This window comes from Danio rerio, chromosome 19, assembly GCF_049306965.1.
Source record: "Danio rerio strain Tuebingen ecotype United States chromosome 19, GRCz12tu, whole genome shotgun sequence".
Classification (NCBI taxonomy): Eukaryota; Metazoa; Chordata; class Actinopteri; order Cypriniformes; family Danionidae; genus Danio; species Danio rerio.
This window is the reverse complement of record NC_133194.1, coordinates 3,090,001-3,110,000: the sequence shown is the minus strand read 5'-3', so window position 1 is coordinate 3,110,000 and position 20,000 is coordinate 3,090,001. Positions and strand designations below refer to the sequence as shown.

At 33.8% G+C, this 20,000-nt stretch overlaps 1 protein-coding gene across 1 annotated transcript in view; it reads right to left on the bottom strand.

Annotated features, from left to right (window-relative positions):
* Positions 1 to 20,000, bottom strand: part of rapgef5a (Rap guanine nucleotide exchange factor (GEF) 5a) — a 110,267-nt gene that overhangs the window by 57,970 nt on the left and 32,297 nt on the right. Inside the window, exons 5-7 of the mRNA XM_073931369.1 lie at positions 18,609 to 18,771; positions 2,217 to 2,298; positions 247 to 295 (exon numbers count right to left, since the gene is read on the bottom strand). Of these exons, the coding sequence (XP_073787470.1) occupies positions 247 to 295; positions 2,217 to 2,298; positions 18,609 to 18,771 (294 nt within the window). The remainder of the gene's footprint in view (positions 1 to 246; positions 296 to 2,216; positions 2,299 to 18,608; positions 18,772 to 20,000) is intronic.

The following is a 20,000-nucleotide window of genomic DNA, read 5'->3' as shown; positions in this document are numbered from 1 at the left end:
GGAAACACCCAAACACACTCATACACTATGACCAATTTAGCCAACCCAATTTCTCTACAGCGCATGTGTTTGGACTGTGGGGGAAACCGGAGCATGCGGAGGAAACCCACGCCAGCATGGGGAGAACATGCAAACTCCACACAGAAATGCCGACTGACTCAGCCGAGGCTCAAACCAGCGACCTTCTTACTGTGAAAATGCTAACCACTGAGCATTTGATGTTTTCTAAATATAAAGCCATCTTACTTGATTTCTTGGCTTTCCTCGCGAGCGCAGCTGCGAGTTCATTCTGGACCTGTGGTGGAACAAAACATCCCGTTAAAGCTCAAGAGCAAACTGTCTTCACTTCATTGTTGATGTAAATGAGCTGCTGTTCACCGACGGCACAGAGACAAAGCAGACAACGAAGATCTCTGGAGCACTGCGGTTAAAAATACAGACGCACACAGAGGAGAGCTGGGGATTCAGACGCAGACAGAAAAGGCTCATGGGATGTGGAGGACAGCGGTGTAGAGCCCAGACGTTTACACTGAGTCAACACTGAAGAGTCAAGAGGGAATCTGCTCATTTCAGACTCTAAAAGAATATTAACGACACCTTTCATGAGGGATTTAGCATTGAATTTTTGTTGATTTTACTCTATATTGGCTTTAAAAATTATATATATTTTTCTCATCAGATATCAATGCAGTTATTCAAGGAATTCAATGCTTGCTTGCAGGAAATGCACTGATGTGGTGCCAGTGATTGGGTTATACACAGGGGCATAACTGCACATTTATTAATGAGTGTGCAGGTTCAATTTTTGAGTGCCCCTAATATAAAATAATAGAGTAAAGTTAATAGTACATTTAACATTCCAAATAATTGACTTTTGTAACTGAAAAATAAACACAAACAAATCTGAAGGGAAAATTGAAGAGAGAAGTAATGCAAAATAGACAGAAAATATGAATGCCTAATAATGTCACATAACATACTTGAATCTGTGTTTTATTAATGTAATATGATTTATTAAAGGCTTAAAAAAATATGGATTTTCCATCAGAAATTATTACAGCTTAAAATTTTTTTATTTGCAATGGCATAAACTCTAATACTGCACTAATGTACAATTTGATATAATGCATTATAATTTTGTGTGTATATATATATATATATATATATATATATATATATATACACATACATACATTTATATACACACACACACACACACACACACACACACACACACACACACACACACACACACACATATATATATATATATATATATATATATATATATATATATATATATATATATATATATATATTTATATATATATATATATATATATATATATATATATATGTATATATACATATATATATATATATATATATATATATATATGTATATATATATATATATATATATATATATATATATGTATATATATATATATATATGTATATATATATATATATATATATATATATATATATATATATATATATATATATATATATATATATATATATATATATATTATTTATTTATTTTTTCAGCTTGTTTGACACATTTAAAATTTGTGGCTAAGAAATAATTTTTGTTTGGTGTGGTCAGAGATAAATTAGGTAAATCCTTTATTTTGAGTTCTGAAAAGTCCTGTGAAAAACTGTTTGCAGTATAACACTATGAAACCATGACCCATTTGCTCATACACGACACTCAAAACGTGAAATGAATGAGGAGGCATGTGGACATAACATCTAAATCAAGCAATTTTAGCATGTCAAAGCCATATTTATGCATATAAAAATATTTCCCAACAACAAAATTGTGGCTAGTGAAAATGCAGAGTGGCTAGTAACGTTGGAAAACTGCTAGCCACTGTGGGTGGTTATCAAAAAAGTTAATGTAAAGCCCTATATATATATATATATATATATATATATATATATATATATATATATATTCACCCAGATAATGCATGGAGCCAATGCTGTTCGTTACAGCTTTTGGCCAGCGAGGGCGCCACAGTACATGTGTGTCTATGGGAGAGTGCGCGGGTGGCTAAACGGATGCTTTCTCTGTCCGCTGGTGTCACATGAGTGTCAGTGTGATGGATGAGACTCTTTCAGGCTGGAGTAGATATTTACACACACCAGGGGACTGAGGACATGGAGTCAGTGTCAGCAAACACACACACACACACACACACGCTTACCGTGGACGTGAGTCTCTCCAGAGCCTTCATCTGGAGGATCTCACTGCAGACGTCACGCTTCCTTTCTGGGTCCTCCTCGGGTCTGCAACACACACACACACACACACACACACATGATAAAACACCTCATGAGGGCTGACCTTCTGACAGTGACAAGCAGCACACGTCAAGCTCACTGCAGGCACAAATAGGGCACCAGAGAGTCCTTTTGTCATTTCAGGTTTCTGAAGTGTGCTTGATGTGCAACTGTGCCAAGTATGCACTGATGTGGATCACAACTGACAGTCTGAGTGGCTTACTCTCATCAAATTACTACTGATGAACACTAGTCCACTACTGATGAATAGTAGTATGATACTGGTGAACACTAGTATGCTACTAATGAATCCAAGTGCACCACTGATGAATACAAGTGCAGTACTGATGAATATAGTGCAGTACTGATGAATACTTGTGCACTGCTGATGAATACTAGTGCACTACTAATGAATACTAGTGCACTACTGATAAATACTGGTGCACTACTAATGAATACTAGTGCACTCCCGATGAATACTAGTGCACTACTGATGAATACTGGTGCACTACTGATGAATACTAGTGCACTACTGATGAATACTGGTGCACTACTGATGAATACTAGTGCACTACTGATGAACACTAGTCCACTACTGATGAATAGTAGTATGATACTGATGAACACTAGTATGCTACTAATGAATCCTAGTGCACCACTCATGAATTACCACTACTGATAAATACTGGTGCACTTCTGATGAATACTAGTGCACTACTGATAATTATTAATGCACTACTGATGAATACTGTGGCACTACTGATGAATACTAGTGCACTATTGATGAATATTAATGCACTACTGATGAATATTGATGCACTACTGATGAATATTGATGCACTGCTGATGAATATTGATGCACTACTGATGAATATTGATGCACTAATGATGAATACTAGTGCACTACTGATGAATATTAATGCACTACTGATGAATACTGTGGCACTACTGATGAATACTAGTGCCCTATTGATGAATATTAATGCACTACTGATGAATATTGATGCACTACTGATGAATACTAGTGCACTATTGATGAATATTAATGCACTACTGATGAATATTGATGCACTACTGATGAATATTGGTGCTCTACTGATGAATACTAGTGCACTACTGATGAATATTAATGCACTACTGATGAATACTGTGGCACTACTGATGAATACTAGTGCACTATTGATGAATATTAATGCACTACTGATGAATATTGATGCACTACTGATGAATACTAGTGCACTGCTGATGAATATTAATGCACTACTGATGAATATTGATGCACTACTGATGAATATTAATACACTACTGATGAATAATAATGCACTACTGATGAATACTGGTGCACTACTGATGAATACTAGTGCACTATTGATGAATATTAATGCACAACTGATGAATATTAATGCACTACTGATGAATACTGGTGCACTACTGATGAATACTAGTGCACTATTGATGAATATTAATGCACTACTGATGAATAATAATGCACTACTGATGAATACTAGTGCACTGCTGATGAATATTAATGCACTACTGATGAATATTGGTGCACTACTGATGAATATTAATGCACTACTGATGAATACTAGTGCACTTCTGGTGAACATAGTGCACTACTGATGAATACTGGTGCACTACTCATGAACACAAGTGTATTAATGATGAATACCTGTTGATCACCTATGGACAGCAATGCATTACCAATGAATACTAGTGTACTACTAACAAAAAAAACAGTGCATTACTGATGTATACTAGTACATTACAGTACTAATGAACACAGGTGCACTACTGCTGAATATTGGTGCACTACTAATAAACCCAAGTGCACTAATAATGAATTGTGAACTATTAATGAATTCCAGTACATTACTAATGAATACTAGTGCACTTCTCATGCAAACTAGTGCACTACCAATTAACACAAATGTACTACTGATGAATAAAACTGCACTACTGATAATAAACACAAGCGCACTAATGAAGATTACTTGTGCACTAGTTACTTGCACCCACTGTTTTCGAAAAGCATCCACACTTTGATCACACACTGAATCAGAACATGTTTTAATAATGGACTCTGGAAAGAGAAGGTCAGGTCAAGTGCATTGCATTGTGGGATGCAGTACTCATGCTGTGTGCTCTGGTTGCATACTGCACTTCTTGGCAAATGTAGTGGTTTATGTCTATGGTAGTCCATGCAAACAGAAAACACACACGCTGTGCATAGTATTCATTCTGCATACTGAAAATACAGACAGTAAATGACAGTACTATAGTATAAACACTCCTTTACACCTGTTGTATGTGACCTAACAACCTCCCTACACTCTCCTGCCCCCTGCTGGAGGTGTACAGCATCACATACAGTAGGATGCTGCTCTAAAACATATTGATCATTAAACTCCACTTGTGTTTTAGCATAAATACAAATGTAAAATTAATGGTCTGTGGGACAAAACAGAGAATAATTTTGCTATATTTATGATCAAAACATTTACATTCTTAAAAACAAATATTTGATTAATTAATTCATTAATTATTTAGTTTATTCGCGTATTTTGCATAGGATTGTTCACTTACAATACAGCTCTTTTATCAATCTGGGGTCACCACAGCGGAATGAACCGCCAACTCATCCAGCATATGTTTTACAAAAGGATGCCCTTACAGCTGCAACTCATCTCTGGGAAACAACCATGCACACTCATTCACTACGGACAATTTAGCCTACCCAATTCACCTGTACGTCATGTCTTTGCAAACTCAACACAGAAATGCCAACTGACCTAGCTAAGGTTCGAACCAGCGACCTTCTTGCTTTGAGGCGACAGCACTACCTACTGTCGCCCAAAGCTGTTTATATGTTTGTGTAGTTTTAAGCTAATACACACCCATAAAGAAGCTATTTTAAGCCTGAAACTGCTGGAAAAATTTACAAATACTTACAATAATTACTACAATTAAAATAATAATATTTACAACTATAATAATAACAATAGCTTTAATTCATGCTTTTTTTTTAAATCAAAAAAGTTGAATTTTATAAGTAAATTTTATTATAGATTATAATACAACTTAAAGTTTGAATATTTTATAAAGCACACTAATAATTGTGTCACGTAATTTTAAGGTACAGTTATTGCTTTTAAAACAATAAGCTTTCACTTTCATCTCAATAAACTCCTATTTTACTGCTTATTAATAGTTACTAAGGTAATTGTTGGATTTGTGTATTGCACAAGATGTAGAATCATAAGTTCTAATAGCATAAGTTTTTGTTTTATAATAATTACTAATAATACAAGTAATAATATAGGTTATAAGTGCACATAAACACAACATATCTTAATAATAGACAGGAAATAATTGTTTGTTACTAAATATGTACATTTAGTATGTATACACTAAATATGCATTGTTTTAGTATATATTTACTATATATTTACTATACTGTATATACTAAATATGCGTTATTTTAATATATAATTACTTTATATTTGTTATACTGTATTTACTAAATATGCATTATTTTATATATATTTATTTTATATTTAGTAAACTGTATACACTAAATTTGCATTTTTAGTATATATTATATATTTAGTATACACTAAATATGCATTATTTTATATATATAGTTATTTTATATTTAGTAAACTGTATACACTAAATATGCATTATTTTAATATATAATTACTTTATATTTGTTATACTGTATTTACTAAATATGCATTACTTTATATATATTTATTTTATATTTAGTAAACTGTATACACTAAATTTGCATTTTTAGTATATATTATATATTTAGTATACACTAAATATGCATTATTATATATATATATATATATATATATTTTATATTTAGTAAACTGTATACACTAAACATGCATTTTTAGTATTTATTATATATATTTAGTATACACTAAATATGCATTATTTTAATATATATTTACTTTATATTTATTATACTGTATTTACTAAATATGCATTATTTTATATATATATATATATATATATATATATATATATATATATATATATATATATATATATATATATATATATATATATATATATATAATATTTAGTAAACTGTATACACTAAATATGCATTTTTAGTATATATTATATATATTTAGTATACACTAAATATGCATTATTTTAATATATATTTACTTTATATTTATTATACTGTATACACTAAATATACACTATTTTTGAATATGTTTATTTTAAATTAAGCATATATTTACTATACTGTGTATACTAAATATGCATTATTTTATTATATATATATTTACTACTGTATATACACTATTTTAGAATATATTTATTTTAGATTTAGTACATATTTATAATACTATATATCCTAAATATGCATTATTTTAATATATATTCACTGTGTATTTATTATACTGCATTTACTAAATATGCATTATTTTAATATATTTTTACTTTATATTTATTATACTGTATACACTTAATATGCATCATTTTAATATATATTTACTTTATATTTATTTTACTGTATTTTTTTAAATGTGCATTATTTTAATATATTTTTACTTTATATTTATTATACTGTATTTACTAAATATGCATTATTTTATATATATTTCTTTTTTATTTAGTAAACTGTATACACTAAATATGAATTATTTTAATATATTTTTACTTTATATTTATTATACTGTATATGTCACGTTTCAGGATTGAAACAGGAACAAAAACGGGTGTAGAATCCAAGTGCAGATCTTTAATGTGAAAGTGCAGCAACAGTGACAAAATCCAAAAATCAAAGTAACAAATTAACAAAATAAACAAACAAACAACTCAAACAGATTGAACTTGGACTAAACTTTAACACTAAGACAAGATACAATAGCAAGATCAAGATCAGGATCAGGATCAGGATCAGGATCAGGATCAGGATCAGGATCAGGATCAGGATCAGGAACAACATACCAACAATGACAACGACCAACTGACAAACAGAGGATGAATGACTGAATATATAGTCCAGGTAATCACAGAGAACAGAGACAGCTGTGGTTGTAAATCAGTGTAGATGAGAGACCAGGTGTGTGTGCGAAAGAATGTATGGAAATGTAGTTCTAAAGCCACTGTAGTCCGCTGGGGTTGCTGGCGAACTACAGTGGCATCTGGTGGACAAACACAGTTATGACAGTATACACTTAATATGCATCATTTTAATATGTATTTACTTTATATTTATTTTACTGTATTTTTTAAATGTGCATTATGTTAATATATTTTAACTTTATATTTATTATTCTTTATACACTTAATATGCATCATTTTAATATATATATATATATATATATATATATATATATATATATATATATATATATATATATATATATATATATATATATATATACTTTATATTTATTATACTGTATACACTAAATATGCATTATTTTAATATATATTTACTTTATACACACACACATACACACACACACACACATTTATATAGTAAATATGCTGTGTAATTCATTTGGGCATTCAAAAAGTGCGTGTAGAACAGATTGGGTCAACATAAACGGCAACACAAGCAGAAAAAAGTCCCCAAAAACTGCAATAATCTGGGACAAAGCAGTAGTGCAGCGTAAACCTTGACGCATCCTCCATATCAGCGAGTTTAAACTGGGCCAGTGAGATGGAAAAGTGGGCCAAAGTTTCTCTCCTGATCACTCCATTCATCATAAAGACTGACACGCTCTCATCTCCTCATCTGACTGCAGAGATCCGTAATGGCGTACACTTTCAAATGAGTCAGACACACACACACACACACACACACACACACACACACACACACACACACACACACACACACACACACACACACACACACACACACACACACACACACACACACACACACACACTCATAAGCAAATGCATGCTCAGCCCAGAATCATTACTAGTTTCACCAGAGCTGGAGATAAAATTCAAATGGCATGCAAATGAGCTGTTCAGAGTAAGGTGTGCATGTGTGTGTGTGTGCGTGTGTGTGTGTGTGTGTGTGTGTGTGTAGGAGGCTGAAAGGAAGGCTGTATCCAAACAATCTTGGCTAAAAGTGTCACTCCTGTAGCTTCAGGGATTTTCAGTTCTGCTGAGGATACAGCACAGAAACGACCAACACAAACACACAACAGCTATAGCAGCGACACACACACACACACACACACACACTTATTATTATATTGTGTTTTGTTAGTTTATAATAAAGGCGGCATGTGGCAAAACGCTGATGGTTTTCAATACAACGTAAATAATTGATGGTACAGTATTGTTCATCACACAACCAGCCCTAAACAGTGCTGTCAGCTGGTAGATATACGGCTACTGTACTCGAAAACATTGAGGTTTTTGAATTTGCACGGTGGCTCAGTCGCTTCACAGCAAGAAAGTCACTAGTTTAAGTCCCAGCTGGGCCAGTTGGCATTTCTGTGTGGAGTTTGCATGTTCTCCTTGTGTTGCGGCTGGAAGGGCATCCACTGTGTGAAACAAATGCTGGAATAGTTGGTGATTTATTCCGCTGCGTCAACCTCTGAAATAGAGACTAAGCTGAAGGAAAATGAATGAATGAATAATTATATCCAACCCTAACCTCATTTCAGATTAAACATTATTTCTAGATCAAATTTATTTTAAATGTAATCATCACTACACAACTAAATAAATGTATTTATTGTTATTATTATTGTTATTATTATTATTATTATTATAAAAACATTACTAATTATTATTTAAATGCATATGATTAAATAAATAATATAATTTTTTTATTTAATTATTATTAAAACAATAAAATCTGTTCATTATTTATTTAAAAAAATAAATCATATTTATTATTATTTATTTAAATGAGCTTTATAGATGATTTATTTCTTTTGTCAGACACAGATAATGTGGCCATTATTGTCATTCTCTGTCTGATTATGTGGAGATAATATATGCATTATTGGGCGTTAAAAGTAAACAACTTTTGTTTATTGAAAATATGCACTGAAATAAAAAAAAATTTATTTACTTCATGTCACAATGTTCCCGCAGTACGTAAATCTTCTTTTGCCTCATATTTCATTTTCAAGGTGCTGCCTCTTTGTTTAACAAAGTGTTACGCAAATTTTAATATGCACGTGTCTATTGTTATGTTTATTGATTATCATATGACCGACAAAAAAAGAAATCAGTCTGTTATGACTAAATGAAAAATCCTGCAAGCAGCATATTAAGCTTATGATTATTATACCACAATTATAACAATTTAATAATAAACAGCTTGTGTTTTTTTATTGTGCTAGCTCAACAAAAAAAATGAAACCAATTTATTTTCAGTGTTTTATACTGTAAAAAAATAAATAAATAAAAATCATATTCAGCTGAAGTCAGAATTATTAGCCCCCTGTTTATTTTTCCTCTAATTTCTGTTTAACGGAGAGTAGATTATTTTCAGCACATTTCTAATCATAATAGTGTTAATAACTCATCTCTAATAACTGATTTATTTTATCTTTGCCATGATGACAGTAAATAATATTTGACTAGATATTTGTCAAGACACTTCTATACAGCTTTAAAAGTGGCATTTAAAGGCTTAACTAGGTTAATTAGGTTAACTAGGCAGGTTAGGGTAATTAGGCAAGTTATTGTATAGTGATAGTTTGATGTGATGTGATGTGATGTGGTGCGTGTGACTGCTTAAAATGCGTGCGCGCTCCCGTTTCCTTGCGTGAAACAACCTCGCCTAGATACGCAACTGGTGTGATCGGTTCTCTTTCGGTTCTCTCTTATTAACATGAATATAGACTGTAGTAAATGTATTGTTCAATGTTTGTTCATGTTAGTAAATGCATTAATTAACATTAACTAATGAACCTTACTGTAAAGTGTGACCGCAACATCTACATCAAGTCATTTTAGCTTGTCAAAGTCAAATTTGTGCATATAAAATATATCTTCCAAACAACCAAATTGTGGCTAGTGAAAAGAGTGGCTGGTAATATTGGAAATGTACTAGCCACAGTGGCTGGTGATCAATGTCAAGCCCTGATTTTGACTTTAAAATGTTATTTTAAAAATTAATAACTGCTTTTATTCCAGCCGAAATAAAACAAATAAGACTTTCTCCAGAAGAAAAAATATTATCAGACATACTGTAGAAATTTCCTCGCTCTGTTAAACATCATTTAAGAAATATAAAAAAAAAAAAAATAAATAAATAAAAGGGGGCTAATAATTCTGACTTCAACTGTACATATTAGTTTAGTTTAGTTTAGTTTAAACTTTATTGTCCGTTCTGCTTGACACAGAAAGGAAATTTTTCTTCAACACTGGATTTAGGACAACAATTACAAATATACAACAACGACACAATAACACTCATCAACACAACAACATAAGTTAAAAGTTTAAAAAACAAATTAGCCCCATACACAATACTGCAAATCATTCTTGGTAACCACCTCATTCACTACAAACATTGATCCGGTTTAGAACAACAACTGCCATTGGGATAAATGACTTTTTATAGGCATTTCTTCGTGCTTTAGGAATTCTAAACCTGCGTCCTGATGGTAGCAATTCAAATGCTGAGTGAAGGGGGTGTGTATTATCTTTAAAAATCACAACTGCTCTTTTTTCCATAAAAGAGTCAAATAAAATCTGCTGTTTGTGACCAGTTATCTTATTTGCCTGATTGATAATTTGCGCTAATTTCTTTTTCTGTTTAAGTGTTGTGTTACCAAACCATGAAACAATATTATATGTGAGAACACTCTCTATAAGTGATCTATACGCCAAGTTTAAAGTCTGTGTACTAGCATTAAAACTTCTCAATTTGCGGAGATAGAGGCGCTGACTTGCTTTCTTATAAACCGCCTCTACATTACTATTAAAATTCAATTTATTGTCAATAATTGTGCCTAAATACTTGAAATTTGAAACCTGCTCTATTATTTGTCCGTTTATGGTGACTGGTTTAAAGAGTCCAGTATCTACTCTTCTTGTTTGACTCCCCAGACATAACTCTTTTGTTTTCCCAATATTTAGGTGTAATGAACTTTTGCCAAACCAATCTATAATACTATCAATATATCTAAAATATGAAGAGCTATTCATATAATAATCATATTCAATCCAGACTGTGAACCTCAGTCGGAGCGCAGGTAAATGATGTATTTTCTGTTGCAGTGAGGCTTTGATTCAGAAATGTGTGAATATTGCACTGCGGTAATATCAGCAAACGTGCATGAGCTTTTTCTATCTGATCTCATTTGGTTGGCTTGTGCGTGAGGATCCCATTTCAGCTTTAATACACTCCTGTGATGAGAAACGCAGAAGCGAAGGGGTTCTGGCTGATTGGGGTCGAAACACAACTCGGTGAAGCCGAACGGGATCGAAGAGCCCACAGTCTGGTGTCATCCAGGCCAAGCTGTGTCACTTCCAATTCCGTCAAAAATGAAGGAAGGAAAAAAAACGCTGCCGTGGACACGAGGACGCCATCCCATGTTCACCTTCCTGAAAATGACATCAACTGTCTGTTCAAATTGAATCTAGCGGTTCACATCTCTCTGCGATATATCAGCCTCGCCCTTCACTGCTAACACACACGCACGCAGTTCCAGACACACTCGAAGAGATGAAAGCATTATGGGATGGACACGTTCGCAATCCTATCATCTTTACCAAAGACACAGTCAAGCCAATCAAAATGCTTTAATCTATTTGAGGCTTAGTTGAAGTTGACACGATGACCCAAAAAAAAAAGAGAGAGAGAGAAAGAGAGGAGAGATCAGGTTTGTTCAGGGAAACAATGCTGAATGCAAATCATCAAAGGCAATGATATAACCATGCAAGCTTCCTTTTGGTCTTAGAGGAATTAATTACATTTGCTATGAGAGGAACTATAGCATGAGTAAACACAGTTCTGTTGAAAAGTCTAAGGCATTCTCAATGTTTTTGTTGATTCTGCTCAAAAATACTGGAAAAAAATTATCAAATTTATTATTAAAGTGTCAACAAAGTGAAGTTTATTCATAAACTAATTTCGGGAGGATCACGTGCTTATGATTTATTAGGGCTGGTCTCGAATTTGTTAATCCAACCCAAGCTGATTGGGTTACCTCCCGGGTCTCCAGAAATGTCCACGGGACTACGTTTTCAGAATGAGCCTGGTTTGAGAATAATAAATGATCATTAAAGCTGCAAGCAGCGATGAAAGGGACCTCGCAACCAGGCTCACCACTTCCCGGTGGCCTTAAGATGACAGAGAACAGTGGACAATAATAATTTAAGTTGATATATATTAAAAAAATCTGAGAAAATCACAGATTTATACTAAACTTCCTTCTGTCAGCAGGTGGCGCTATGACTGTGACTCAGTATTGACATGTACATGTCTTCAGCAGAGAAATCTTATGGAACGTCAATTTTCAGGCAGATCGGACATTGCGTAGCTGAGTTATAAGTAGGCCCACACGGAACCTGCAAGCGGATTTTTAGCCCATCATTAATTATGTTCATTTACTTGAGTAAATGTGTGTACATCTAAAGTTATTCAGTTTTTAAATTAATAACAGTAATATTATTGACTAATGTGAAAATGTTCATGTGATTTATGTACAATGCAGTTTATACAGTAATATTTTCTGTCTTTTAGTAGAGATATTATATGCAACCCAAGCTCATTCTGGAAACGAAGCCCCGCGGACGTTTCTGGAGACCGCGATTTACGTGGCCGGAGGTACGTAAAGGCCGCATTTGGTTTTTTTCGAGTGAACGCTGCGGGGCGGTGTGGCGCCGCTCCGCCCCTCCTCTTAGCGCTCGCCGGCCGACGGCTCGCCTCCGAGTGGAGGGCTTTCCCGATGCAACCAGTTTGCCTGCCTAGCTCACAGCGTTGCGTCGGTGGAGCGGAGGCCCCGGAGGAGGAGGAGGAGGAGCCGGCCGCGGTGGACGACGACCGGGATCGAGTCCGGGAAACAGCGGTTCCGGAAATCAGGTAAGACGAAAAACGGAATCCGAAAAATAAGGGCGAGAACGCGGCGGGATCCGAAAACGCGGTAGAAATCGAAGACGAGGGCTTTTGCTTTTTTTTTTTTTTTTTTTTCTGGACGGCTTTTGCGAACCGTCGCTCGGGTTTAGGGAAGGAGGAGGAGGAGGAGGAGGAAGAGGAGGGCGGCCGAGTCGGCCGATTCGGCGGCTTTTAGCGCGAGAACGGCGCAGGCGCGAACGGCGCTCGCTCCCAAGAGGCGCCCCAGACGCGAAAAAGCGCGCACAGCGGCCTCTCGCGGATCCGCGAAAACAAAAACCGCTCGAATACGTACCTCCCGGGACGTAAATCGCGGTCTGCAGAAACGTCCGTGGGGCTACGTTTCCACAATGAGCCTGGGTTGATTATATGAGAGACTTGCTTTGTTTACCAAATAAAGTGAATCTAATTGGATTTGCATTTCAAACATTAAATAAAAGTTTAAAAGATAATTTTATTATTTCACATATTAAGGTTTTAGTTAAGATACTCCCAAAATAATTCAGCAGAAATCTGCAGATTTTTACCAAAATTCTTGGCAGAAATAGCAAAAAACGGCCGCAGATTCCGTCTGGCCCTAGTTATAAGTACTTCCTCCTCCTTGGCAAAGCACTGAACCTTGGACAGACACGCTCTTAGAAGAAAACACTAGATCTTTGCAATTTAACATAAATTGGCCGTAAGATGACAAAACCCAATTTTGGTGTTGATTGCATAAAATCCCTAGGAGGAGTTTGTTAAAATACAACACCTGGAAATGGCGAAACACTGCACTTTTTCGACAGAGTAAGTTAAAAATATCTGACTTCCTGTTAATATTCATGACACAAACCATATATGGTCAGTCATGGACCTTCTGATTCAAGGAGTATCTTAAACAGGAGCTTATTAAACCATTTATGGAGATTTTTTATTTATTTACCGAAGCCATAAACATACTATGTAGATATCAGATAACAATTTAACTTATTAAACCAATGAAGTACATGGCACCTTTAAACTAAAGTGTTACCATTCGAAAAAAAAAAAAAAAAAACAGACGCCAAATGTGTGAATGGTACAGTATAACAAACAAAAAATATATATAATATATGGGTCAGGACAGATGGCATCTCTAAAAATGACATAAATACACATCTAAAGCCCATTTACATGATCCTATACAAACACACACTCACGCAAAACAAACACACACACTTCATTTCCTGCTTCCATGCGGATGATTTGCAGTTAAACAGGATTAACAGGGGAAAAACCAAATCAGAAGGTCATGGAGAACAATCAGCTTCCTGCTGCATCCCAATCACATGAAAGACGGTCATGGAGAATAGTGCACTACACATGTATTGCACTAATAAATAAATAAAGCTTGATATATTTAGGCCTGTCACGATATCTATTTTTTGTCGTAGGATATATTGCATCAAAATATTAATATTAAATTGACAATAAACGATACTATTGTCATTTTAATACTATTTTATGCCACTAATTATGCCAGAATGACAGTATAATATCATCACAATGCAAGTACACTCTTCAAAAGAACACATCATATTTCATTCTGAAGAATATTTAATTTAATTATAGTCATTTTAACACTTTAATAATGAGGCATTTGAATCAGAATGTGGAAATGCATATCCTAAATAATTAATAATAAAAATATTAACAAAAAAGTGCAAGGTAAAGAGTAACAGAGGCTGCGATATCTGCTAGCAGATCTATTTTCAGTTGTCAGACACCCCAATGAAAATATACTATAGTCATTTATAGTAAATCCTATTGAGTTTCTTTAACCATACTGACACTGACGCATCTAATAGAGATAGAGATGTTGCACAGTCAGCTAAAATGTTGCTAGAATTGTTTTAATGTATGGGCGATATATATTGCATCACCAAAAATGATTGAGGTCATGTCCATGCGTTGTGCGATAAGTCCATATATTGATTATTGTGACAGGCCTTGATACATTTAATAATTTATTCATTAGGCAGATGCTTTTATTATCCACAGAGACTACTTTTGAAGCATTTCAAATCATTGGAGAGCAGCAGAATATAATTGCTATGATAAGTCTAAGTTAGTTAAATATTTTTCTCCTCTGAGCATATAGAAAGGAGAGAGTATGTCTCCTACAGGTGGTTTGTCAAACCCACTCACCTGCATAAAGCATGCTAAGAATTGCACAATGCTTTTCCAGAAAAATGGAGTGTTTATAAGTAAGTTTCTAGTGCATATGGAGAATAGAGAGTATATCCTACAGGTGGTTTGTCAAACCCACTCACATGCGTAAAGCACTCAAAGAATTGCACAATGCTTTTCCAGAAAAATGAGTGCTTTAAAAATGAGTATTGCACAGTGCTTTTTCAGAAATGTGGTCTTCATGTGTAAAACTCTACAGAAATAATGCTGATTTGACATATAAAGATATGCATTTGACTAAAACAACATTGGTGTTGAGCACACTCAGTATTGCACAGTGTTTTGTCCATAAATATGGTCTATATGTGTAAAACTCTATAGAAATAATGCTGATCTGACATATATATGCACACTTTTGACCAATAGTATTCACTAAAACAACATTGCTGTTGAGCACACTCAGTATTGCACAGTGTTTTGTCCATAAATATGGTCTATATGTGTAAAACTCTATAGAAATAATGCTGATCTGACATATATATGCACACTTTTGACCAATAGTATTTACTAAAACAACATTGGTGTTGAGCACACTCAGTATTGCAGTGTTTTGTCCATAAATATGGTCTATATGTGTTAAACTCTATAGAAATAATGCTGATCTGACATATATATGCACACTTTTGACCAATAGTATTCACTAAAACAACATTGGTGTTGAGCACACTCAGTATTGCACAGTGTTTTGTCCATAAATATGGTCTATATGTGTAAAACTCTATAGAAATAATGCTGATCTGACATATATATGCACACTTTTGACCAATAGTATTTACTAAAACAACATTGGTGTTGAGCACACTCAGTATTGCACAGTGTTTTGTCCATAAATATGGTCTATATGTGTAAAACTCTATAGAAATAATGCTGATCTGACATATATATGCACACTTTTGACCAATAGTATTCACTAAAACAACATTGGTGTTGAGCACACTACGTATTGCACAGTGTTTTGTCCATAAATATGGTCTATATGTGTAAAACTCTATAGAAATAATGCTGATCTGACATATATATGCACACTTTTGACCAATAGTATTTACTAAAACAACATTGGTGTTGAGCACACTCAGTATTGCACAGTGTTTTGTCCATAAATATGGTCTATATGTGTAAAACTCTATAGAAATAATGCTGATCTGACATATATATGCACACTTTTGACCAATAGTATTTACTAAAACAACATTGGTGTTGAGCACACTCAGTATTGCACAGTGTTTTGTCCATAAATATGGTCTATATGTGTAAAACTCTATAGAAATAATGCTGATCTGACATATATATGCACACTTTTGACCAATAGTATTTACTAAAACAACATTGGTGTTGAGCACACTCAGTATTGCACAGTGTTTTGTCCATAAATATGGTCTATATGTGTAAAACTCTACAGAAATAATGCTGATTTGACATATAAAGATATGCATTTGACTAAAACAACATTGGTGTTGAGCACACTACGTATTGCACAGTGTTTTGTCCATAAATATGGTCTATATGTGTAAAACTCTATAGAAATAATGCTGATCTGACATATATATGCACACTTTTGACCAATAGTATTTACTAAAGCAACATTGGTGTTGAGCACACTCAGTATTGCACAGTGTTTTGTCCATAAATATGGTCTATATGTGTAAAACTCTATAGAAATAATGCTGATCTGACATATATATGCACACTTTTGACCAATAGTATTTACTAAAACAACATTGGTGTTGAGCACACTAAGTATTGCACAGTGTTTTGTCCATAAATATGGTCTATATGTGTAAAACTCTATAGAAATAATGCTGATCTGACATATATATGCACACTTTTGACCAATAGTATTTACTAAAACAACATTGGTGTTGAGCACACTAAGTATTGCACAGTGTTTTGTCCATAAATATGGTCTATATGTGTAAAACTCTATAGAAATAATGCTGATCTGACATATATATGCACACTTTTGACCAATAGTATTTACTAAAACAACATTGGTGTTGAGCACACTCAGTATTGCACAGTGTTTTGTCCATAAATATGGTCTATATGTGTTAAACTCTATAGAAATAATGCTGATCTGACATATATATGCACACTTTTGACCAATAGTATTTACTAAAACAACATTGGTGTTGAGCACACTCAGTATTGCACAGTGTTTTGTCCATAAATATGGTCTATATGTGTAAAACTCTATAGAAATAATGCTGATCTGACATATATATGCACACTTTTGACCAATAGTATTTACTAAAACAACATTGCTGTTGAGCACACTAAGTATTGCACAGTGTTTTGTCCATAAATATGGTCTATATGTGTAAAACTCTATAGAAATAATGCTGATTTGACATATACGAGTACACTTTTGACCAATAGTATTCACTAAAACAACATTGGTGTTGAGCACACTCAGTACTGCACAGTGTTTCATCCATAAATATGGTCTATACGTGTTAAACGCTATGGAAATAATGCTGATCTGACATATATATGCACACTTTTGACCAATAGTATTTACTAAAACAACATTGGTGTTGAGCACACTCAGTATTGCACAGTGTTTTGTCCATAAATATGGTCTATATGTGTTAAACTCTATAGAAATAATGCTGATCTGACATATATATGCACACTTTTGACCAATAGTATTTACTAAAACAACATTGGTGTTGAGCACACTCAGTATTGCACAGTGTTTTGTCCATAAATATGGTCTATATGTGTAAAACTCTATAGAAATAATGCTGATCTGACATATATATGCACACTTTTGACCAATAGTATTTACTAAAACAACATTGCTGTTGAGCACACTAAGTATTGCACAGTGTTTTGTCCATAAATATGGTCTATATGTGTAAAACTCTATAGAAATAATGCTGATTTGACATATACGAGTACACTTTTGACCAATAGTATTCACTAAAACAACATTGGTGTTGAGCACACTCAGTACTGCACAGTGTTTCATCCATAAATATGGTCTATACGTGTTAAACGCTATGGAAATAATGCTGACTTGACTTGTACTTACGGACTGACGACCCGGAACTGGACGTAGGGGACGAGCTGAAGTAAAAGACGGACACCGTTCTGCCATTCCTCCTCATTACGAAATTCACAGCCCTGAGCATCACACTCCTCGAACGAGAACTGATAGTATGTGTTAGAGTCTTCAAACACCAGCCGCTGGTCAACTGAATAAAGGAAAGAGAAGAGTTTTTAACATGCTAAGACAGTGTTATCACTTGTGTACTGTATATACAACAATAATAGTACTCTTTAAATGACTGTACAGTGTAAATTTTCCATTGTATTAATAAATAAAATATACAGTTGTGTTAACAATGCATTTTAACTAAACAAGAAAATGATTTATGACATTATTAAATTAAAAACTAATTAATAAAAATAATAAAAAATGCATTAATTAATTATTTATTAATTATTTAAAAAAATAATAATAATAAAAATATGTAAATATCTCAAAAATTAATTTAAATGTAATTTATTTGTCATTTTTTTGAAGAATTTACAAACAATTTCTAACATAAAATCCCGTCTGCACCAGTTTTCAGTTCATACTGTGCTGTGTGTGGCTAATATAGAGCAGGTCCTAGAGAATTAGCATTTTCCCACTGGAATTTTGGGAATGGCTTCATAAAAAAAAACTCCATTAGAGATTCCAGAGGGAAATGCATGGTGTGTTAGCCTTCCGGGTTGGCCTACAAATGTACATCATGACTGAATAACTCAATTATATTTCCGGATGATACAGTAGTATCCGGTTGATACAGTATAGTATATTCTGAGCAGTGTGCTCTATATACTGTATACATCACATTGGAGTATGCTAATAATACAGGGTATTCTACACATTTAAAGGAAATTACAGAAATAGAAATTATACAATAGAAATAGAGATGGAAGTAATGGTAGAATTAATAAAAAATGGATGGATGTATGTAGGGATGTATGTTTGGATGGATAGAGGGATGGATGGATGGATGGATGGAGGGATGGATGGATGGATGGATGGAGGGATGGATGGATGGATGGATGGATGGAGGGATGGATGGATGGATGGATGGATGGAGGGATGGATGGATGGATGGATGGAATAATGAATAAACAATTGATGGATAGACAGATGGTCAATCCAGATGGATGGATTGAACATAAACAAACAATGGATGGATGGATGTACAGATGGACAGATGGACGGACGGATGCATTATAACAAATGATGGACAATTATTACATTCATGGATGGATGAATATAGATGGATGGATATGAATGAATTAAACAAACGATAGATGATGGATGGATGGATGGATGGATGGATTTATGATAGATGAATGGTTGGATGGATTGAACAACTGGTAGATGGATGGATGGATGGATGGATAAATGGAATAATAGATG